General features: G+C 38.0%; 2 protein-coding genes across 2 annotated transcripts in view; both read right to left on the bottom strand.

The window, feature by feature from the left end:
- acsl2 (acyl-CoA synthetase long chain family member 2) overlaps window positions 1-21,640 on the bottom strand; it is a 48,561-nt gene extending 26,921 nt beyond the window's left edge. The window contains exons 1-3 of the mRNA XM_052109137.1: window positions 21,528-21,640; window positions 6,202-6,449; window positions 269-383 (exon numbers count right to left, since the gene is read on the bottom strand). Coding sequence (XP_051965097.1) covers window positions 269-383; window positions 6,202-6,447 — 361 coding nt within the window. The 5' untranslated portion in view covers window positions 6,448-6,449; window positions 21,528-21,640. The remainder of the gene's footprint in view (window positions 1-268; window positions 384-6,201; window positions 6,450-21,527) is intronic.
- A 1,116-nt stretch (window positions 21,641-22,756) lies between these two features.
- Window positions 22,757-24,801, bottom strand: part of prkg1l (protein kinase cGMP-dependent 1, like) — a 54,618-nt gene continuing 52,573 nt past the window's right edge. The window contains exon 20 of the mRNA XM_052108955.1: window positions 22,757-23,415. Within this exon, the coding sequence (XP_051964915.1) occupies window positions 23,317-23,415 (99 nt within the window). The 3' untranslated portion in view covers window positions 22,757-23,316. The remainder of the gene's footprint in view (window positions 23,416-24,801) is intronic.

Below are 24,801 nucleotides of genomic sequence, written 5' to 3'. Positions count from 1 at the left end.
AAACTACTCAAACACAAACAATCGAACAAGAAAGTACTGCACAATCCATTTACTGAAGGAAGTTACTAAAAGCACTATCGATCCAAAAATGCCTTGCAGAGCACTGCAGTAAATGAAAAGACAACATCCTGGCACTAGAGGCAAGGCACTAAATTCATCTAGTGTAGGTTTCACTAACTTACTATTACAAAAGACTATTACAGGATAGATAATTGCACATAACTTTTGTGTTTGAATGTTTTTTAGCAGCAGTTTAATTGACACAAACCTGCTATTCTAAGTCCTCTCTGAAACATGTCATAAGCGGTCTTTGTGTCCTCATAGTAAAACTCCAATAGATTGTCATCCTTCAGTAAAGCTGATCGCCTACAGCTGTGGTCTCCCTGAAAACAAACACATACACACACTTTTAATACAATGTAAACCATTGTTGTATTTTATGTGGTAAATAATTCAATACAGATTTAATTAATGCTTTTTACAATATATACTCTATTGTGTGCGTATATGTTACATATAGTTTGGGGGGCATTGGGAGGAAACAGACACAGCTGGAGGAGTCTATCCTCCTCTGGCAAAGTAAATACTTATTTTCGGCTGCTCTCATTAGGGGTTGGCAAAGCTGTGATGTGCATATTTTACTTTGATGTTTTACGCTGGATGCCCTTCCTGACGCAACCCCCATTGACTGGGGGACTATTGCAATATATACTACATTTGCCAAATTTAAACTAGCTTATATGTGTAAAACTGGTCATATGTTTATGAAATTAATTATGAAATATCTTAGTTATGGTAATAAGACAATAATTCAATCTTAGAGATAGGGTGAGTCGCGTGGCGCTATGCGAGGGTCGTTTGTGTAAACGGTGAGCTCTGCACACTTTGCTAGTTTTTAATACTTTTTGTGTCATAAACTGGTGAGATTCGAGAGTGGGGACGTTGAGAAACGTATCCATTTTCTGGAGTCATCGGAGAGGAAATTAGCTACTAACCCGGTAGTGACAACTTGGAGCACCCTTGGGAAAAGTTGGAAGACCTTGAGAATCGTAACCGGCAAAACAACGTCCGAATCACAACAATGTTCGAATGACTGAGAACAAAGGCGGCAGAGATATGGTGAAATACCTAGATGTGCTCTTCCTGAGTCTGCTCGACATAACAGGCCATAAGCTGGAAATCGAGCAAGCTCACAGAGTTCCGGCTTCGAGATCCGCTGAGGGACACAGGCCCCAATCAATTCTGGCCAAATTTCTGAGATCATCCAATAAAGATTTTGTGCGAGGTGATGAGTAAAGGAAAGTGTGGCAGGGTGGAGGGCAGGGCCAGGTTGCGATTCTTCACACAGGCCCCTAATCAGGCTAATCAAGCCTCAGAGGGGAATAAAGGCTGACTGGAAGCTGCAGTGCGAAAGAGAGAGAGAGATTTATGGACAGCTGTCCGACACCTTTGTCTTTTTGGTTAAGTTTCTTATTAAAACATTATTTATATTCTCAAGCTGGTTCTCACCTCCTCCTTTCCATTAATCCCTTTACGCTGGTGCTGAAGGAGGAGGAATGCACCGTAGTGGAGGTCTCGCCACTACCATCCACCCCAAAGGAGCAGCCGCGGCCATCCGCTGGAGGACGGAGGAGCCTAGCCACCTGGATGCGGAGGGATGGATGGCGATCACGAGGGGAGGAGGGGCTCCAAACATTAAGGTGCCTGGAGCGGTTACCGCTGCTAGGAGAGACTCATACCATCCATCAAAACCATGGCGGGGAATTCCGTCCGCCAGGGGCCGGAGGACTGCCTCCGATCCATCCGGGGAGGAACGGCTGTCGTCCATTAGAGGGTGGAGGAGTGGCCGAGGACCAAGCTACGGTGTTTCAGAGAAACAGCAAGTGTTTTTTTTTTCTCCCTCTCTCCTCTCTCTCTACCACTGTGTTGGCTTTTCCCTCTCTTTTTTAAAATGTTTTGTTAATTTGGTGCGATCACTGTTACGCTGTGGCATAACTGTTAAATATATGGTCCAGCTAGATGTAAATATATTGTCAAAAATTCTGGCTAACCTATTAAGTTATGATGCCTCTTATAAATATAGATCTGATGGGGTTTATTTGGGGGCGTGAATGATCAGACTCTGGTCGTGGCCATCCCACTTGATGCCGTAAAGGCGTTTGAAATGGTAGAATGGGATTATCTTTTTAAAATTTGGGAAATATACGGGTTCGGGAATTCTTTTATTGGATAGATTAAGTTACTTTATAGACATCCGGTAGTGGCGGTACAAAGAAATTGATTAATTTCAGATTATATTACTCTGGATAGTGGCACATGTCAGGGATGCCCTCTTTCCCCATTATTGTTCTGTCTTGCCCTGGAAACATTATCAGCCGCGATAAGAATTTAAGAGGATTTTCCAGGGGTGGTGGCAGGAGGTGTGGCGCATAAGCTTTTGCTTTAAGCAGATGATATTTTATTAGTTGTCTCCGACCCCATTAGATCTATGCCAGACCCTCTATAGAATTATTCATTCCTTATCTAAGTTCTCAGGATACAGAGTGAATTGGTCTAAATCCGAAGCTTTGGCTCTGACAGCGTACTGCCCAGTAACAGCTTTTCAGCCGGGCGCCTTCCAGTAGCCCAAACAGGGCATTAAGTATTTGGGCATTTTTCGAGCGATGTGGACAGGTGGGTTCATTACATTTATCTATGATTGGGAAGATTAACGTTTTTCAAATTAATTGTATTCCAAAATGTAACGTTTTGTTACAACCTCTCCCATGGCCCCCTTTCTTATTTCAAGCAATTTGATAGCATAGCGAAGTCCATCATTTGGAATGGTAAACGTCCCAGATTACATTTTAATAACTTACATCAGCCGATTGACAAAGGTGGGCTAGGCCTACCCAAGATTTTGTTTTATTATTATGCATTCGGTCGCAGACATTTGGCTCATTGGTCGCTTCCACTTTAGAGAGCCCCTCCCTGGTTTTGTATTGATCAGGATGTTCTTGCCCTTTTTGCCATTGCAAAGCCATTCTATCAAACTAATCGGAAAAGTTAAGTTACACCGTTATCTCGCATTTGCACCAGGTATGGACAAAAGTGTCCAGAGTGTTTAATTAGTACATTTTATTTAAATGAGAGTGGAGTGTTGAGATCTTTTGAAAATTTGGTTCAACATATTGGGATTCCCAGATCTCAGTTCTTCAGATATTTACAGCCGTGCCACCTGCTCTGTACTATTTTGGGGAGTAGCACACACTCCCTTAAAGTGGCAGATACTCTGGGAGAGGCGATTACTGCTTTTGGAAAAGGTCATGAGGCATCAGTATATTACTCCATGTTATTTCAGAGTCTGGGGTATGGAGCTTTAACTTCTATCAAGAGATTATGGGAGAAAGATTTAAAGTTGGTATTGGAGGAGGAAGTGTGGGCTAGTGATGTCAAGTCTGCATCGAGATTCAAGGGTGCACCTTATGCAATTCAAGATTTTACATAGATTCTACTGGGGCCCCACTAGATTGTATAGGCTTAGTCTTAAAGACACACCCACCTGTCAGATGACAGAGACACAACCTATATTTCTTGGGGGTGTGTTAAGATCCAAGAATTTTGGTTGAAGGTTCAGAGTTGTATGTGTGTCGTTTTAGGCATCAAATTTGACTTTGTCCCAGACTCTGTATTTTGGGTGATGGGACGGTCATAAATTTGTGGGATAATCACCCAAAAAATTGGTTTCTGACTAGTTTCATGATTGGCAGGTAAATTATTTTAAGGGGATGGAAGCCGGATGGAGTGCCCTCATTTTCGGAGTGGTGTGTGGAGATGGGGAGGATATTAGAGGGGATTGAATGTTGCAAATGTTGATTTGTTGTATATGTGTTGGGTTTTTCTTTGTTGTGTATATATGAATCGATAAAAAATGTTAACTACAACAAAAGAAATCTTAGAGATAATGATCAATTTATAATCAACTTTCCATCCTTAAAAGACTGGAGAGTCATGCTAAAATAACTGTAATGTGCTGCATCTCGTTTCGACGGCTGTGTGCTAGCAAGGACGCACGCGTCCATTAAAGGCTGCAGTATACCAAGTATCCTCTTTTAAACAAGCCTTGTTTAAAAGAGATGGCCTTCTAGGACAAACAGAAACAGAACTTATCATGGTTGCTATGACAGCACGCCACTCTTTAACAAGCACGAGCACTTTGAGTGAGAAGGGAACAAATTTTCTTTGGAAAGGAATGTATAAGGTACATTTTAGGAGAGTTATAATGATGTAGAGAGAAAAGCAAATAGATTTTACAGGTGTACTTTTAGTCTATAATGCAATATTTTAATAATATATTACTATAATTATTCATATTATATACTCTGCACCCATCGACTGAGGAACTTTGGAATTAACATTACTTGTGTTTGAACATCATATTTTTGGGCAAATTGGCATAATTATTTTAGACAAATTAATGTTTATTTCTGTTGAAGCAAAGAACTGTGGGTTGTGAGTGTCCACAAAGGATATACCATATGCATCCTTCAAATTCCTGTGAAAGAAGATTGTATTCGAAGGCTTCATTCGGAGTGTTCTACTCGCTTTTCTGAAATGAGATAGCATCGATGACGTATGTGGCTGACAAATGCGACCTCCGGAGGACGCAGCCTTCAAAATGAGACACAGCTATGGTCAGTAATTTGCTGTAATATCGCCATACAGTACTGAACTGTAATAAGCATTGCATCATGATAAGTTTCTTCAGGCGTGGCCCATCTATTTGGAGAATGGTATAGCTGCAGGCATTGTTTCAAAAAGGGGCAGTCGCTCCAAAACGCCATTGGAGATATAGGGAGCCCATTACCAAATCCTTTCCCTTACCTTAACCGTGAGTGGAAGTTTGGAGTTGCTGCAAACCTCTTTTGGAGTAAACTCGACCATAAATGTACAGCCAAAGCAAAGGTAACTTTAGTATTAGTGCACGCCAGCAGTGTGACTTATCGCGAACATGGCGAGCACTATTAATGAATGTGTGTGTGTGTGTGTGTGTGTGTAAACGTGTGTCATTTCTATTGCAAATTTAAGACAAACTGCCCATCAAACAACTTGGTCCTAACGAGCCAAGCCAGAAATACAAATAGTTTGGCAATCAAAGACAAGGGTGATAAGACATTGTATGTATTGTTTGAAGACATTTTTTGTCAAAAAGCTTTCTGTTGCACTAAACTGAATAAAATGTTATGTTTTAAATATTTACTTTTCGTTCTTATTGAGCAAGGGTATAGGGGGATGTGTATAGTAGTGTAGGTGTATATGATTTGAAAAAGTTCTACTGCAAACCTATTTACAACTTGAAACTTACTGTGATTTAAAACATTATCCTTATACTTATTCTTATTAATATTATTTAAGCATGTATTTTATTTACTTTTAGTTCTGTGGTAAATGGCATAAAGTTGTGTTTATTTACACTGATGGACCAAAACATTATGACCACTATGGGGTTAACACTTCATATTTTAAAACAAAATTTTATTTGGATTTAGATATTCAACAAGTCAATATTCCAAGGTAAAGTGAACTTAAAGTGAAAATATTAGAATTAACATTATGTTCTAAGAGTGCCACCTTGTGGTGGAATAATTAAAGGACAAATTACATCGTGTTTGTTGTTTGAAGAATGAGTTGAATAACGTAAAAAACTAATATAGTTAATTAAAATTAACAAATTCAACTCTATTGTAAAGTGTTACTGTTATATGTACAGCAACAAACGCTAAATAATTAAAGTAAAAAAAACACAATAACATTTTTCAGAGATGTGTGTGAATGCAAAATGCTCAACTTGAATGTTATGAATGAACTACAGTCAATATCTACTGAAAATTTTAACATGCTCTTCTTAAGTCATTATTTAATTGGACTGTCAAATGTTAAGACCCTTTTACACAAAATTGGATTAAAAACACTTAATAACTAGTATTTATTTTGAAGATGAAAATCCAGCCAATGATACCAGGATGCTACTGACTCAACTCACACATTCAAACTATTTTTGGAAATGTTCATTGTTGCATGACGCATACTGTTCCACATACTATTTTATAAAACAAATTGGCAGTATACAACATATACTGTGCAGTATGCAGTAAGCATAGTATTGCAGTATTATTACATTCCAAACATTGCAGGAATCTGCAATCATACTGTACCACTCACCTGTACAGGTATGGATTGAACCTGTAGGTCACAGGGAGGCTGGATTGGTCGAGGTCGGGTCACCAGCCAATAGGTTGTGAGAGAGGCTAGTGCTCCTAACCCTATAATAGAGGATGAAAAAAGAGAGAGAGAGGACAGAGAGAAGGACGAGGGCAGAGAGGGGAGGAGGGTTTTCAGATTGTCCAATTCAGACTTCCCATCTCCTCCACTGAAGCGAAGGGAACGTAGCCACTCCTGAAATTGCATATCTGAGAGAGAGAGAGAGAGAGAGAGAGATTCACTGTTATAAATATTTCTCTAAATCATCCCAAACGTGTTCAACATGATGTTGTATTCATATTGTGACAGTTTAAAGATTTTAACAGTATAGTGTTTTTATGACTTTACATTTGTAAAAATATATTTTTTTAAATGTAGGATTATTATACAATCTTGTTATTATTTTTATTTTGTTGTTCTGGTTTATCCTGTGCATTTGAATGTAATATTTCTAATGTCTTCATTCACTAGGAGGTGTCTTATTGGTCCTCCACTTTGGACCTGACATTGATTAGAATTGTTAATTGGTCAGGTCATTGTTGTCATGATTGTTAATGACGTATTTTAAACCTGTTGGCATTGTGTTTAGTGTTTTCTGTATGCATGATAAAGGTTGTGTGACCAAAACGTTGCAAATAAATTCCAGATCGTGTTTTGCAAGCTATGGTAGTGTGCAGAATTTTTTCATTTGTCTCTAAATTATCCCAATAATTTATACTTCATTAGCAAATTTTACATTTGACAGCCACAATCTCTGAAACAAGGATCCAACAAATCATTGCTTTTATAACCACATGTACTAGTTGTCTGTTAAATCTCTAAAATATTCTTTATGACCATTGACGTCTTATTGAATATTTTGATTCAGTGGTTCTTAACTACCGGCATTTTCATAATACAATATTCCATATACAAAATTTCATAATTCACAATAAATTCCTGAAATAAATGTTCAGGAACTGTCAGTTTACATGTTGTAGCCCTACATCATGATTTTAGCCGATTAAGAAAATCTACAGTAAATTGACGGATAATTTGCACTATACAGGAAAATTGAAAAAAAATCAAAAACATAATTATTTAGGTTATATTCACTGGTTCAAAAATGTAATTGAAACCAAAAAATGTATGCATAATGCATTATGTTAAACAGAAGAAAGCTGTAAGATTGAAAAAAATGTCCGAACATTCTTTGTATTATTTATAGAATAATTTGGTTTATAGTAAAAGTCAATATGAATAAAGGATAATATCTTCTCTGACTTTATGCAAACTGACACAAACAGAGGGCAAGTAGACTGTTGATTATGTGTAATAGATTTGCATGTCATGATGGGAACATTTACTGAACCAATAAATGAAATCTGTCATCTATACATGCAGCTAAGTCTGATCTTTAAACCAAACAGGCTCACAGAATTAAAACCTCAATGGCATATAACAAGTTCAGGACAATATCAGAATGTGAGTAAAGGTGCTGTACATTATCTTTATTTATTGTGCATACTCTTTAATAAGGAAAGGAACACAAACCTCTAACTACACATTATTTCAATATAAATGTATAGCTTATTAAAAAACACTTTATTATTAACTAGTATACTGGATAATGCAGCAGCAAAATTAACAGTAATTCCAGTATAAGTCATCAGCAGTTGACTGTTTTGATGCAGTTTTTTTTTTTTGCACATTTTTTCAACTTGCATCTGGACTTTAAAGGATTCAGATATCTTTTTTGTTCAATTTAGTTTTAAGATATCAGCTCACTTTTCATTCACACAGTTATTTTCCTTAAATACTTATTATCATACTTAAATATTATTATCATTTGTAAACAAATAATAATATTTGATATTAGTCAAATATATCTCAATCTTGCACCTTTAACTTTTAAACCCTCACACTTTTATTTTGACATTCTGAACTCTCCAGGAAGTCCTTTATGTGTCTGTTTGTAGGCAAGGTAAAATGCACCTCCAGTGCCATTCTAAATGCAAATTATAAGTGAACTATTGAGCATCTACATTTGAGATGTTTTTCGTATTGCGCACTGCGTGAAGGCTAAAAATAGCCGCGAGTGTGTGTAAACAGAGCATCGCCATTCACTGATGAGCTGGCGCTGTGCATACTAAATATTTTCTTATTAAACAGCCTTTTTTGATTTACAGAGCTATTGCACATCTTCAAATGGCTTTGAATAAAATGCACGAGTCATATGAACTACTTTAATTGTGTTTTTATGGTTCTTTATGTCATTTTTGGAGCTGGACAGTAACGAACACGACTAACACACAGTATCGGATTTGGATCGGGCTTGTCAGACCGATACCTGATCCCTATAAAAGTATCGGATCGGTGCATCCCTAAACATAATTGGGGAAGAACAACAATTCATTTATTTTGCTTTTATAGTTGCACGCCATTATGAACAATGAGGCAGAAATCCATGGTCACGTGTCCGATTAATTAATCCTATGTCATGTATTGAATTCGATTAAAAATTGAAATCAACTGACAGCCCGATTTATTACTTATTAATAATAATAGTTATAATAACCACAATAAAAACTATTCCACTAAGTAACATCATTCATTATCCTAATTGTAGACTGTATTGATCAAAGATTATTCTATGATTTGGTGCATTAATATCACATTCAACTGATGTGAGGTCACAGTTGTGTATATATTGGTCATTTTACAACCGTTTTAAATGTGGCTCAAATTATCAAACATTCTTTGGTGTCTTGTGAACTCTGACAACAAAACCTGAATGAAAACCACTCTTCTCTGAGAGACACCAACCAATGTTTTGGGCCCCAATTGAATGCCGGGAGGAATTAACAATGATTGGCCGACACACAACAGGCGCTCAGGTTACTTTCTGACATTTTCACGCAGGCAGGACAAACACGCAGCCAAAACACAAGGTGGAGTGTGCATCCGGTCAGAAGTAAATGAAAAGGGACAGGTGGGGATTAAAAAGAGGTGTGAGGGAATGTTTTCTTGGTGTCAGGTTGAAAATGAATTTTATCAGTAACTGGCAACATAACATGACATTGATGAAGAGACACAGAAACAAGTATAGAGAGTATACAGTAGAGTGATTTGGTGGTGAGATGGGGTGAGTGGGAGGCCCCAATGCGAGCGAGTGTGACTGTTTGCCAATGAGACAATCTCTAACGACCACATGAGACGACCCAAACAGGGTCACTTCCTGGGACTCATTTCACAGTCCCACACAACTCTCTTTCTGTGTTTCCCCTCTCTCTCTTTTATTGTCTCTCTCCCAAATAAATCCCCTCTTCTCAAACCCCCCATCTCTTTCCTAACCTCTCACCCACTTCCCCCCTCTATTTAAGAACAGGAGGATAAAGAGTGGCCCGCAGAGAAAACTGCCCCACTCCCCTTCGCTTTCTTTAAATGCCACCAGAGCAAGTGCCGTGATGTTTGCTTCCAGAGTATTTAATGGTAGAGTTGCCAAAGCTTGGCTAAGAAACACAGAAACTTTAACCAAATTTGTCTTTATTTTATATTTTTAGGGCCGATACCCAGGGTGAACGATGGCCGATATACATGTTTTTCTTCAACTTTGGGCACTTTTAGCGCTGTAAACTTATAGAAAGTGAAATTTAATTGAAACATTTTTGATTTACACTCTCAAAAGTTTTTATTTATCAAAAGAAACACCACAGCACAATAGTCAATTTCATACTTTATAGGTTCTAGAACACTGTGAATGTGTAGCTTATAATAGCAAATAAATATTTAATGCCTATTTCAACAAAGGCATTCAAAAGGGCTTGAAAGCAAACTCAGCTTCAACACAATACAAAAGAAGAGACCGTAGTTATTCTAAATGTTTAGTTTTCATATATGGTAATAGAAGTAATATAAACCATTATTAATTCTAACAAGTTGCATAATAAATCATTTGCTGATATAATTCTCCATTTATAAAGACTAAACATCAAGAATTACTATGTGAAATGAGCCCTTCCCGGACTTCATAGGTTGCCTATTAAAGCCTAGGCTGATTTACATGTGAAGGGAGCGGGCCGTTTTTGCCGTGAAAATCCAAAGGATGTGATGTTTATGTGCGCTCCCGAGAGCCTTGCCTCAGTACTTCCGCTATTCAACAGTGACAACAAACTGCAAAACTAGGTAATGTCAGCTTAGAGATGGAATCCAGCAAACGTCCAGCTCCCAGCATAACACAGACTCCTTCACATACTCCGAGTTAGCCAAAAAAAAACATCTACTGAATTCCATCTGGCTAAGCAGGAACTTGATCGTGGTTGAGCGAAAACTAGAGTGAACATCGGCAGGGCATTTGATTCCTGGAGGGACCTTTGGAGGGTTTGGGGGATCAAAAATGTCCCTGAATTGGCATTCTTCTTATTGGACAGGTAAGCTTACATAACGGCAAAGCATGTGAAATATAGTGCCATAAGAATTGATCGGTGTAATTTTAGCTAACTTGATCTTGCCTGCTAATGCTAATGAATTGCAAGCTACCTTGCTTCATAACTTTCAAATAATTCCAATGATCTTCACTTTATACTAAAAGTCAGGTATACAGGGTAAATTTAAGCAAATACGCTGGTTTCTTGATCGTAGTACAACGTATGACTTACAACACATACAATTGTGCAACAGTAAACTGTCTGGTATAGTTTGGTAGTATGTAGCTGTATGTGTGTGTCAGTATGCTATGTTACCTGATAAGCAGTTTTAGTTTAGTCTCAAAGTTTGTAGTAAAACAATCATCATTTTGTAATTTGAATTATGCTACCTCATCTGGAAGCATGCTAGTGGTTCACATTCAGTCTCTTTGTACATTACGTCATTGCCACTATGGAGTGTGTACACGAGTGCGAGCATGAGCAACAGATAGCTGGCTGCAGTTCACTTAATGGCCACAGGTGTCATTAATAACAAGGGCTTCTGAATCTTACATACTGCACCTTTAAGAAACAAAAATATTTAGAAATTATAATTATATTATTTAAATTGTATATAACATTTGTAAAGTACAATTATATATCATGGTAGTATTTGTTGAAGTGAGCTTCATTTGTGCTGGCTTCAAATGATATAATAAACACAAATAGGCTTAAAATATAACTTTTGATTTTGGTGTGATTTATAACCCAGACATTTCTTCATGGAATAATGTCTGATAATGTTAAATTGGCCAAATATTGGCTGATTAATTGGCCTGGCCAATATGCTGTCTATCACAACACACTTTATTTAAAAGGTACACCATGGAGATCTGGGCCCTCGTTCAACATTTCAACTATGGTTGAAACATAAAATTGCAAGTAACTTGTGGAGGAAGATTGTTTGGTTTTTACATCAGTTGTGGTTTAGATTTGCTCTTCTGCAAGGATAAATGTGATGGTTTGAGGTTTACAAATGTGATCACCATATCAGTCACTGACAGTGAGAAGAAAGTCTTTTAACAAATGTGTATCTGAAAAATGTGTCAACTTCGCAAGTAATATATCTGCTTCTGGGTCTTCTTTTCTTGAAAGACATGATAGAAACACGCAAGGATGAATGACTGAAGCCGGATATTTCCCGCCAAATCAAATCCGTCAGCTCTAAATGTAAAATCAATGTTTGCATGCATCTATGGCTCAGTAATGGCATTGTTCATTTCTAATAAAAATGTAAGCAAAATCTTTTGTAGTGTACCTTTAAGTGACCATTTAAATCTTAAAATCTGAGAATTGAAACGTGGCCTTTTAAGGGTGAAGGGTTCCTGTAGCGATGCCACTGCAGACAGGGATATCCCTTTTTATGTGGCCATCTCTGCACGTCCTTGTCTCGATCACAGGTTCACAAAAGCTGGAGATAAATGGATTTTGCAGAGATGACATCAGAAAATGATTACGCATCACAGATGAGGACAGACCCCTCTCTCTCGCTCATTCATAAGGGCCATTGTCAGAGGTAGACAGGCACTATTGTGTGTATCTGGCACTCACTTGGGAACTTAAACAGAACAAAGAAGAGGGAGAGAGACAGAGGCTATTACTCAAAGTTCTGCTAAATGAACTAAAGCGTATTTCAAAAGAAAGGCTTACAGATTTACAGCCTCCGTCATTGAAGCAAACTCAAACTCTCAGACACCAACACAGCAGATATCAACATACAATTAAGAAAGTTAGTAAAGCCCACTGAAAGAGGGTTTTAAAAGTTAAGAAAGTTTTGTTGTTGTTCAAAATAAGACATGACCTACCATATTAGAACAGTACAACATGCTTCATTTTAATTCATGTAAAATTTAAATGACATCTACGCAGAATATGGTCCGTTGTAAAAACAATTAGTGTTGCTGTTCTTTTCAAGAGTCTTGCGGGATCTGCACGTGATAATAGGAAGTGAAGGTTTTGTGGTGGTGATCCAATGATGGTGTTGCTTCCTGTCTGGATCAGTTAAACAGTTTTATTTTTTAAGGTCGTAAAATGGTACCCATTAAAAAGTGTCATAAAACATCATAAGTTTGGAGTTCAGAGAGGAAACCTCTGGCACTGGGAAGGTTAAGTTACTTAAATCATTCATCAAGAGTCCTTTTGGCATATTCAATGGAAATGTTAGTCAAAGTGTTCTCTTGTGGTGGCTGATGATGTCACTTAGAAGAAAGGACAAACGTTTTGAGCATAAGAGAATAACTCGACATCACACAATGATCTGAAAAACTGAGAATTTCCACAGACGTATTAAGATGGGGCTTGAATGTCACATGAAAGTAAACACTGAGCGCCTTTACATGCTCGATCTCACAACGATTATAGTTAATAAGTTATATGGTCATGTTAACGCCTTAAACCACGATCTTTAATCAGAGTACTGGCAAAAAATGTTTCAGCAGTAAATGATCGGAACACATATATTTTTGCCCATTTCCCTGATTTGCGTTGCATGTCAATGTAATGGGAGCCAGCTGGTAGGTAGCTGTGCAGTGTGTAAACAGCCTTTAGCCTCCTTGTTAGCACACCCGCCTCTTATGCAAGAGACTCATGCCGGTTCGATTCCCGCTCGGGAAGGATCGGTTATAGTGGTGCCGTGACCTGGATGGGAGTGAGGTTTAGAGGGGTGAGTGTAATGGGAGTAAGCTGGTAGGTAGCTCTTACTCCCCTGGCCACAAGAGGTGCACTAGCGACTGATGCTAGGAGCTGTAGCCTTTAGCTCCTTGTTATCACGCCTGCCTCTCATGCTAGAGACTCCGGTTCGATTCCCGCTCTGAGCGGGTTGAGTAGGACAGGTTATAGTGGTGCCGTGACCCGGATGGGAGTGAGGTTTAGGTGGGTGAGTGTAATGGGAGTAAGCTGGTAGGTAGCTCTGCAGTGTGTAAACCTTACTCCCCTGGCCACAAGAGGGGCACTAGCGACTGATTCTAGGAGCTGTAGCCTTTAGCCTCCTTGTTAGCACGCCCGCCTCTCATGCCAGAGACTCCGGTTCAATTCCCACTCGGAGCGGGTTGAGTAGGAAAGGTTATATCAACACCTTTATTGGCATTCCGCTGGCTTAATCAATGTGCACATCGTCTTTTGTGCATATCCGTTTAACCTTTTGACATGAAGCCATTTTTTACGTTTTTAGAAAGAGCTCATTTTAAACAGATATCAGCATATTTTTGTGTATGTTACACACTCAATGACCATTTATACCATTTAACCATCCTAATTCTGTAATGTAATTCTCATTCTGAGCAACCGTATTGTCCAGTATGGTATCTGTAGAATTTGCCATCTTATTATTAGTGCTACATTCTAAATCAGAGGTGTGCGATTACTTTTCAAAGCATACTGACTATTTCGTCGGACAGACCAAAAAACATATGGAGTGATGGGATTCAAAATCTAGGGAATTGAACAGAGACCGAATAACCATCGGCAAGGCAAAACCCTAGCAACTGCATAGCAACACATTGCAGGGCTCCAGATTGTGACTAAAATGGTCACAAATGCGACAAATAACAAATGATTGCGACAATTTAAAATCTAGCCGCAATTGGCGACAGTCAGGATGTGTGCTTTCATATACAGTTTCGTCAGATATCTTGAGAGTTATTGAATACATCTTTAGAGCGCCATTGTGTCTCGCGCTGCTTTTCACCCTTTCTGTTGATGATATGAGCTCGCTGGCTGCACGCAACAACAAACACAGCACGAGCCATGATGTCCAAATCACTGTTTTGGACCAGATTTTTATAATGAATTGCCCGACAAGAGCTCGTTTCAACTCAGGTTAGCAGTTTGAATTCAAGTCAATTTCTCAGCGAATCAGCTGTCAGTGAGTTCACAACTGGGAGTGCAGACATTTCAAAATAATAGTCCCATGTGTTATGTACCAAACAAGTAGTCCCAAATCCCGTGTTATGTACCAAGTCTTTTTTTTATTATTATTATTTGAGATTGCAGTAGCACAATAAACTGCCTATGGGATTTCATTCAATTTGCACTCTTGTAGTCTTGTGTCTGGGCCATCCGGTAACAGTAAAGAAAGACTAAGATTTTAAGATTGAGAGACTCATATACAACTATTACACAAGGTGCAAACATTCACTGATGCTCAAGAAGACAACACTCTACTATATGCATACTATACTTTTTGTAAATACCTGGTATGTAGATTCTGAAGGGCAGTACTAAAAACAAAATATTTTATCTCTTATATTTGTATATATTAGAGGTGAAAACTTATGAGACAAAAGGGGAATGCATATTTGTTCACTCAACTATACACTATATATATTAAACACCCGATTAATGAGTTATCAGCTGTCCTTTCTTTGGCTTTCTGCAGAAAATGTACAAATAATCTAAAATCTGTAATAATCAGTCAACATACCTTAAAAGACAAAAGATATACTGCTATTGGAAGTACCCTGGATTTTGCACACAGTTGAAGACCATCAGAAAACTCTTCAAAGTGTTATATTACATATTTAAAAAAAAATAGATAGGTGCATGTTTGTCTCATTGTGATCTTCGAATCTCCATTTGTCAGTATTTTGTTTAATTTATAAGCTGGTTTTATCACATCCCAATCATACCCCGGGAATTTCAGTAATTATATTTAATTACTTTCTCAAATAAATTATATTTAACATCAAGTTTGATTTTGTAACCAATAGGGATGTAACGATATTGACGATATCGCGCTATCGCGGTGGTAAACGTGTCTCGATATCGTCGTGGTTGGGTTACAATATTAAAAGGACAGGTGTCCGTCAAAAAGCAAGAGGATTAAACACAGTCCCGCGGAACAAATCATTGTTAACTACATAGACCACGATCCTTTGCGCTGCGTCGTCACAACAACCGTTGTTAAGCCAATAGGGCTGCACGCTGTCCACACAAGCTCACAGCAAGCCAGCAGGGCCGACAGTGATACTTGTAAGGATGAAAACAACAATGCCGAAGTTGAGATTGTGCCAGCCCCTGCAGCTTTTAAATCAGATGTCTGGAAACATTTTGGTATCGCCGTGTCAAAAAACGCAAAAGGAGAGAAGGTGGTGGACAGACAATGGACTATTTTGATCTTTCTGATGAAAAACGTGAACATAAGCTAAATGAGTGTTTTTTTAAAAGGCTTTTTGACTGACTATTTTATTTAAGTTTAAGTTATGTTCCTAAATACCAGTTTTAAAAGGCTGCTTTTATTTGCCTTGCACATAAACCTGACTTAACTTGATCTTTGTTTGCACTTAAAGGGAATTCCCTATTGTTTACAATTGTTCTAGTTGCTTCTTAACTTGAACATTGCACAGAAGAATCAGTTATGCAACTAAATATTACTATACAGAATATTGATGTTCCTGACTACAACTTGCACTTTAAAAGCACTATGTGATCAGCGTTTTATGTTGTCATGATCCATAAATACAACAATAAATTGCCTGTTGACTGGCAAAAGCAGAATAAATGTCAGTATTTTTTCGCTATTATCATCACAAACACTATCGTGAGCTATTTAACAATACCGTGAGCTTTTCCAAAATATCGCAATAAATATCGTACCGTGAGGTCAATATCGAAATTGTATCGTACCGTGAGATTTTGATATCGTTACATCCCTAGTAACCAATTGCCCAACCCACACCCATAACAAGTCTAAACCTATTGAAATGCCAGCAACACCTAAGCACTAAGGAACAACAGGCACACTGTTAGACTAATGGCATTCAGTATCCACAAGGAACATTAAATCCCAAGTGTGTAAGATAAAACTTCAATGATTAAGTATTCAGTTTTGTTGGAACAGATTATGACAAGAACTGCCAAAGCCCATAAGAAATAAAAATTAAAATACTGTACTAAAATACTTAATATATATGTATTAAAATTGTGTAATAGTAAGTCGAAAGTTCTTCACCTGAAATCGGTCTGTGCTTACTGAATAGTGATAGTTTTGAACCGGTTCTTTTTAGTGAACAATTTGCAGCAGTTCACCAAATCGGACTGAATCATTTGAAACGGATCGCGTCTCAAGTCAACACTAATTCACAAGTTACTCTATCTTAACCTGTCTCTCGGATGTCCCTGACACTCCGACTTGAAATGAGCCGATATACAGGAGTAATATTACCCTAGAGCTGCTGATATCTGCTTTTCCTAACTCTTCTTTGCAATGAACCATTCCAACTAGTTCACAAATTGGACTGAGCGCTCCGGTAGCATCAGTTCTCCAGTCAACAGTACAAGTCGCTCGTAACAGTTCTCGAGTACACTGAACTGAGAATCGCCTCTTTCTGAGGTGTCCGATAAACTGAGAACCTGAGCATGCATGTGATTAAGGTGTGAAATGTATGTTTCAGGTGTATTTTGCTGAACAACTGAAAATATAACAAAAACATACTGGAAATTTGTTTATGACTTGATTGTATTACCGTTTTATCAACGGTTCTCGAATCAACAGTACACTGATCCGGGGACAGCACAGAAGCTCTCGAGTCAACAGTACATTGAGTCATTTGCAGCGGTTCTCGAGTCAATAGTACACTGAACTGGGTAATACTGAGAACTGCTAATCAGTGAGCAGCATGCGTGAACTAAGGACTTGAATGAGGTGGTGAAACATTTCAAGCGAGAGATGTAAATTGCATGCAGATTATATCTAAAGTTGGTATGAGCTGTATCATAGTTTCTGTAAAAAAAAGGGTTAGTTTACTCACTTTATATGCTTAAGAAATGTGTAGAACATCCGCGTTTGTATATCAGTGTCAGTGTTGGGAGCTTTAGGAGCAAAACTTTAATGTAGGATGTATTGAAATATAACTGAATGAAACACTGATGACAATAAACACCCTTATTATTATAACCCAATTAAATAAAATGCAATAATCAGCAATAAGTGCTTTATTAAATGATGACCTAAATTAACTGGTGAATAGTTTTTTTTTTTTTTTGCACTGGTTCATTGAAACGAACAACCCGAAAGAACCGTTCATGGAAAAAGACTACCCATCACTATTAATGCAATTTGAATTACTGCCCCCAGTGGCCGAAGCTGGAATTGTTGCTGAATGTATGGGCATGTTTGAGCTCCATTTCCCATATGAAATTTCCACAGAGTGGTGCCAAAAGCAAGTTGTAAATTAAGTTGTTTTTAGTTTAAATGCATATTTGATTTTGATGTAATTTTAGAGCAAAACATAACCTCTAAATCGCACTGATCATCAATTTGGTTAACGCCAATACTTCCTGGTATTCATTGGACCAGAATCCATGTCAATAACTCAGCAGAATGGGGTCGATGTCAGGGTACCAGTAGAAACATGTTGAATTCCTGTGTGATCACGTTTACATTTCAGCAAATAATATGAATATCTAGGGACCAGAATATAAAAAAGACATGTGTGTGGGCCCTTTTGACTCAATCCAGTAAGTACCCACCTAGCAACCATCCATAACACCCTAGCAATTTTCTAAAAACCACTCAGAACACCTTAAGCGGGCGCCAAACTAGTAGAATCCAAACACTCGATTTTGGCCAAGGGTGTCACACTTGCCAACTGTTTTGCCTTGATCTCATTCTTTTCAGTCAGATGTATAACATACTTGCCGATAAAGAATGGTGAAGGGGTGACGAACATACCGACTCACCGCAACTCTCTCACTCTGATTCCGTCACGGGGAGCTACATGAAAAAACACCAGGAGTACCGCATGAGCACAAACAATTGTAAAATAGGGATTTAGAATGTGATTCATGGAGTAACTTTACCTTGTGAAAGTGTGTGAGTGTATTTATCTCATTGAGGCATGACGAACGTGTATGTCCATATGCAGTTTTCAGTGAGTAAAGGAATTATGTTCAATAAAAACAGACTGTTGTCTTTCTGATTTCATTAGTCATTTAAGTGTGGGAAAACGCTTGGAGACAGAAACACTTTGGATTACAATCAGCGTTTGTGATGATATGCAGCGGAGTGCGAGATGCAATCGTTAAGATCAGCTTGACATCTTGTCAGTTATTCAGTTAAAAAAGCTCACTGATTGAATAAATACAAGAGGCCGTCCCAGCGACAGAACAATTTTTCAAGCAAGCCTGATGAGCTTTTTCAGTTTTTGAAGACATTAACTCAGTAGGGAGTCGCAACGGTCAAGTGATTTATGACCTCCCGCTGGTAGACTCTAATACGCTCTTCTTCGCTCACCTACTGGCTGTTGGTTTTGTAAATTAAGCTCACACCTGAAAATCACTGGAAAAATTGGCTTGTGTGGCGCTGGCTTTAGCAACCGCTTAGCAATGCCTTGGCAACCAGGAATCATAGGAGAAACGTATGAGACAAAGTTGATGCCAAGTTTATACAAATAGATCTCCAAATACAAACATCAACCTTCTGAGCACTTATAACTCCCTCTGGGGTTGGATGAAAGGAGGGCCGTGAAAATATGAAATGGCAGGTAGAGGATATGATGTCATTACGAGTTGGTTCTGGAGGTGACATTCCAGAGAATTTGGAGGGAATATGATGAGGCAGGAATGAGAGGGTGCAGGAGATACGAGAGCCTGATGAATGGTTAATGAAAGAGGGAGGGGTGAACAAGAGAATGGCTTGGGTGTTCTCTGAGCATGATTCCCCAATGAAGCATGAAGAACACAGAATCACACTGAAAAGGTTTGGAGAGGGAAGAGGGGAAAGGGGGAGAGAAAGAGATGCGTCACCACGGACAAATTAACTGTCTGGGAGCGGAAAAGAGATGTGGAAAGGGAGCAATGGATTCCATATTTCCGACCTGTATACAATGAGATGTTGCAACTGGGTCTACTCACACAGAGGAATTCATTATTTTCACAGACAATTATATTGCAATATTTCACAATACTACTAGTGAACTATTGGAAATGTATCTTGAAGAGACAGCATGCAACATACCATTTTCATCCTACAGGTTGCTATTGCTTTCACAGCTTTATGTGAAAGAAAGGTTTTGGTCACAGAGTACTGTCATTTAAAAGGTGGCATATTCCCTTTTAACACCAACCCATCTGCAAAATAAACCTGTGAATTCTAGATTGTGTGAATTCGTTACACCAACACAATCATATTCAGCATGACTAGACATGCCACACGCATGCACGACAACACCACAGTGTTGTTTTGACTTTGGTATGCACGCAAAACTGGATCTTCTTCTAAAAGCAGTTAAATCTCAACAGTATCTTTGCTGTCAGAATTTTACAGTGTTAATCTTTCTGAAGCACACCATTACTTCAGTACAGATTATTTACACTCACCAAAACCACTTCAATGGTGGGCATATTTACGATTACTTCTATCCCACTGGTGTCAAGGTGATTTTAAAGGAATAGTTCACCCAAAAATGAAAATTCTCTCATCATTTACACAGCATGCTTTCCCAAATATGTGTGACTTTCTTTCATCTGCGGAACACAAACAAAGATTTTATGAAGAATATTTCAGCTCTGTAGGGCCATAAAAAACTTTGAAGCTCAAAAAAACCTTAAAAGTAATCCATATGACTCCAGTGGTTATATTCATGTGTTCTGAAGCGATAGGATTAGCCTGGGTCAGAAACAGATCAATATTAAAGTTGTTTTTATACTATAAATCTCCCCTTTCCAACAGCCCTCCTAAGCTGTTTTCTCATGTTAAAGTTCTTCTTTTGTTTTTGCCACTTCGCATTCTTCGTGCATATCGCCACCTACTGGACAGGGAGGAGGATATATATAGTAAAAAAAGGACTTAAAAATGTATCTGTTTCTCACCCACACCTATCATATCACTTCTGAAGACATGGATTAAATCGCAACTCGTGAATCGAGTCATATGGATGACTTTTATGCTGCCTTTGTGCTTTTTTTGAGCTTCAAAGTTTTGTATGGACCTCCAGAGATTAAATATTCTTCTAAAAATCTTCATTTGTATCCAGCAAAAGAAAGAAAGTCATACACATCTGGGATGGCATGAGGGTGAGTAAATGAGGAGAGATTTTTAATTTTAGGTGAAATATTCCTTTAATGGATGAACTAAGTCAGTTTCCTCTCAAATTCACAAAGGTGTTGTTCCACACATTAACATTGAGCATGCTAGACAAACGTTTGACAACCAGAAAGTGTTTTGGCTTTTGTTTTGATTTTGTATTGATTTTGGGCAGTAGATTTATCTATTGTATCATTTAAAACCTAACATTTCTCACGTAAAGTGATTTGCTTTAATAAAAGCTATCTTTCTTTTAAATACATGACGTTTGGTTGGATTGTTTGCTAACCAATACATAATGATATTCATATATTGTGTGTACAGCACTACCATGCATTGTTAAAAAAATAAAAATAAAATAATAATAGGCTAATAATAATAATAATAATAATAATAATAATAATAACAACAACACAAGTTCATAGAGTAAACTAATTTAAAAGTCTTCATAAGTCATTTTATTCGCATTTATTAAAGCGCGGCAGCACTTGTTTACAAAATACGTCCACGTGTCACGCGCTTAAGCCAAACTACAAAAGTCGCGACGAAATTGTTAAAAAAAAATTGTTTTACCCACTCAGCAGTCGATTATTGTGCTTTTGTATTTAATTCACGTTATAAATTATGTTAAGGTCCTCATAAGCCAAATGTTGGCTCATAAACTTTGCAACGTGTGAATGAATGAATGAAGTTCCATTGACGAACTCGTCAACTTTGAGCTGAAATTCTTCGCTCATTATTTTCAGACATGTGCGGAATTTTGTAGGCTACTCGTTTTCTCATGCGTACAGTTCTAAGAGTTTTAAGAGCATGACTCTTACCTGTGTAGAATCTGGGTCACCCGTCCGTTCTCCCAAACTTTCTCTCTCCTCAGACTGTGATAATAATCAAATCCCTCCCGGACCCTAGTGCAAATTTGTTTGCCCCCTTCACACAAACACCGCCCTCATTTCCCCTTCTCTTCCAGCTCCAACGTCAATCTGCCCCGAGCGAAACGACAACACATTCAGGGAGGCCACTTGAGGTGCTCCTATTATTTCTACATTCCGTGATGTATTTAAACATTATATAGCGACATCTTTTAGGAGTACAGAACTTTGACTTAAGTCACTTTGTTTGATATATTTAAATCATATTTAGTGTTTAATACAAAATAACAAATACATTTTATTTTCTTATATTTTGTTTTTCATCCATTCAATACCAGCCAGTCATTAATTACGATCACATTTTAATTTGCTTCATCTAAAATCAAATAACATGCTTCCACTGTATTTTTCTTTTGCTGGTTTACTGTTCCAAAGTGTTGAAATTGTAGTCCTTTTTTGTGCAGCAACATAGACACAAGTAGGCTAATCATGCTGCATGGTCAAAAAAAATGGTATTGGAAGTTTTCAGTTTATCCTGTATATTAATGAATTCTGTTTGATATTATGCAATCTTTTGTTTTTAATTATTGTATTTTTTATTTTCTCCCCAATTTGGTATGCCCAATTCCCAATGCGCTCTATGTCCTCATGGTGGTTTAGTGACTCACCTTATTCCGGGTGGTGGAGGACGAATCTCAGTTGCCTCCACGTCTGAGACTGTCAATCCGCGCAGCTTATCACGTAACTTATTGAGCGCGTTAATGTAGAGACCTGACCTAGCTGGTGTGGAGGCTCTGTGACATCCATGCACAACTCACCACACGCCCCACCAAGTGCTAGAATCACACATTATAGTGACAACAAGGAGGTTACCCCATATGAATCTACACTCCCTAGCAACCGGGCCAATTTGGTTGCTTAGGAAGGCTGAATGGTGTCACTCAGCACGCACTGGATTCAAACTCACGACTCCATGGGTGGTAGTCAGCATTATTGCGCAATCTTTAACCTTTAAGAGAACCCTATATATATATATATATATATATATATATATATTTTTTTTTTTTTCAAAATGATAACATTTAATGGGAAATCACAATATGGCCTATAAGATGTTCAATTATATTTGATGTACTAGCTACAGGAACTTCTTATTTGTAATCATAAGTTTGCATTGGTAACTATGTGTTCTAAGTTTTGTCCCAATTTAACATCCCAATTAGGATCCTTTAGGATTGGTTCCAAATCATGATTCCAATAAGATGCCTGTACAAATTTCTTATTACATTCTTGATGGATGGTTTCACTAGGGTATGCTCAAAACATTGTTTAATATGATTGTTTTTAGGTGTTAAAACAAGATTGGTTTTCAAGTGCATAAACACTCACTGAACACTTAGGAACACCTGTACAACTACTTATTTGTGTGATTAGCTAATCAGCCAATCGTGTGGCTGCAATAGAATGCATAAAATCAAGCAGATATGGGTCAGGAGCTTCAGATAATGTTCACGTTATTTAGACCATGGCATGATTGTTGGTGCCAGACGTGCTGGTTTGAGTATTTCTGTAACTGCTGATCTCCTGGGATTTTCACGCATAACAGTCCCTAAATTTACTCAGAATGGTGCCAAAAACAAAAAACACCCAGTGAGGGGCAGTTTGGCGTACAAAATTCTGTGCAAAATAAAGTCCAATATGTTTTCCAATGGGCATCATTTATAATAGAGCATGTTACAAATCAAAAGTCTATGTCCCAATCTGAATCATCCACAAGTGCTGCGTCCATGTGGCTTTCTGCTGGAAAAGACAATCCTCCATGATTTAAAACAGTGGGAACCTGTGGAAAGGTAACATTTAAATGATTGAACTCAATAGATGCAGCATGTAAAATATGATCTAAACCATGTTAAAACCATGTTATAATTGTTTGGTTTTGAATACTTCACGTGTGCTTCCAATGTTTCTCATGTTGACATGGTTTTCAGCTTTAAATAATTTTCACATATAATTAATCAAAAGCACATTTTAACATACTTCCACATGTGTACACATGTGTTTCCCCCCCTCGCCCCCATAAGGGAAGTATAAGCCTGTACCGTTGAAGTCAGAAGTTTATATACACTTAGGTTGAATTCATTAAAACTAATTTTTTAACCACTCCACAGATTTAATATTAGCAAATTATAGCTTTGACAAGTCGTTTAGGACATCTACTTTGTGCATGACATGAATAATTTTTCCAACAATTGTTTACAGACAGATTGTTTCACTTTTAATTGACTATATCACAATTCCAGTGGGTCAGAAGTTTGCATACAGTAACATTTGTGGCCCTCCACAAGTCTGGTTCATCCTTGGGAATAATTTCAAATGCATGAAGGTACCACGCTCATCTGTACAAACAATAGTACACAAGTTTAAACACCATGGGACCATGCAGCCATCATAAAGCTTAGGAAGAAGACGCATTCTGTATGTAGTTTGGTGCAAAAAGTGCAAATTAAACCCAGAACAACAGCAAAAAGACTGGAGGAAACAGGTAGACATGTATCTATATCCACAGTAAAATGAGTCCTATATCGACATAACCTGAAACGCTGCTCAGCAAGGAAGAAGACTGCTCCAATACCACCATAAAAAAGACAGACTACAGTTTGCAAGTGCACATGGGGACAAAGATTTTACTTTTTGAAGCAATGTCCTCTGATCTAATGAAACAAATACTGAACTGTTTGGCCATAATGACCATTGTTATGTTTGGAGGAAAAAGGGTGAGACTTGCAAGCTGAAGAACATCATCCCAACCGTGAAGCATGGGGGTGACTGCATCATGTTGTGGGGTTTGCTTTGCTGCAGGAGGGACTGGTGCACTTCACAAAATAGATGGCATCATGAGGAAGGAAAATTATGTGGATATATTGACGTAACATCTCAAGAGATCAGCCAGGAAGTTAAAGTTCGGTCACAAATGGGTCTTCCAAATGGACAATGACCACAAGCATACCTCCAAAGTTGTGGCAAAATTGCTTAAGGACAACAAAGTCATGGTATTGGAGTAGCCATCACAAAGCCCTGACCTCAATCTGATAGAAAAGTTGTGGACAGAACTGAAAAAGTGTGTGTGAGCAAGGAGGCCTTCAAAGGTGTCACAGTTACAGCAGTTCTGTCTGGAGGAATGAGCCAAAATTCCAGCAACTTCTTGTGAGAAGCTTGTGAAAGGCTA

Source organism: Xyrauchen texanus, chromosome 37 (genome assembly GCF_025860055.1).
Source record: "Xyrauchen texanus isolate HMW12.3.18 chromosome 37, RBS_HiC_50CHRs, whole genome shotgun sequence".
Lineage (NCBI taxonomy): Eukaryota > Metazoa > Chordata > Actinopteri > Cypriniformes > Catostomidae > Xyrauchen > Xyrauchen texanus.
Note: the sequence above shows the minus strand (reverse complement) of the source record. Positions and strands in the feature narration are given on the sequence as shown.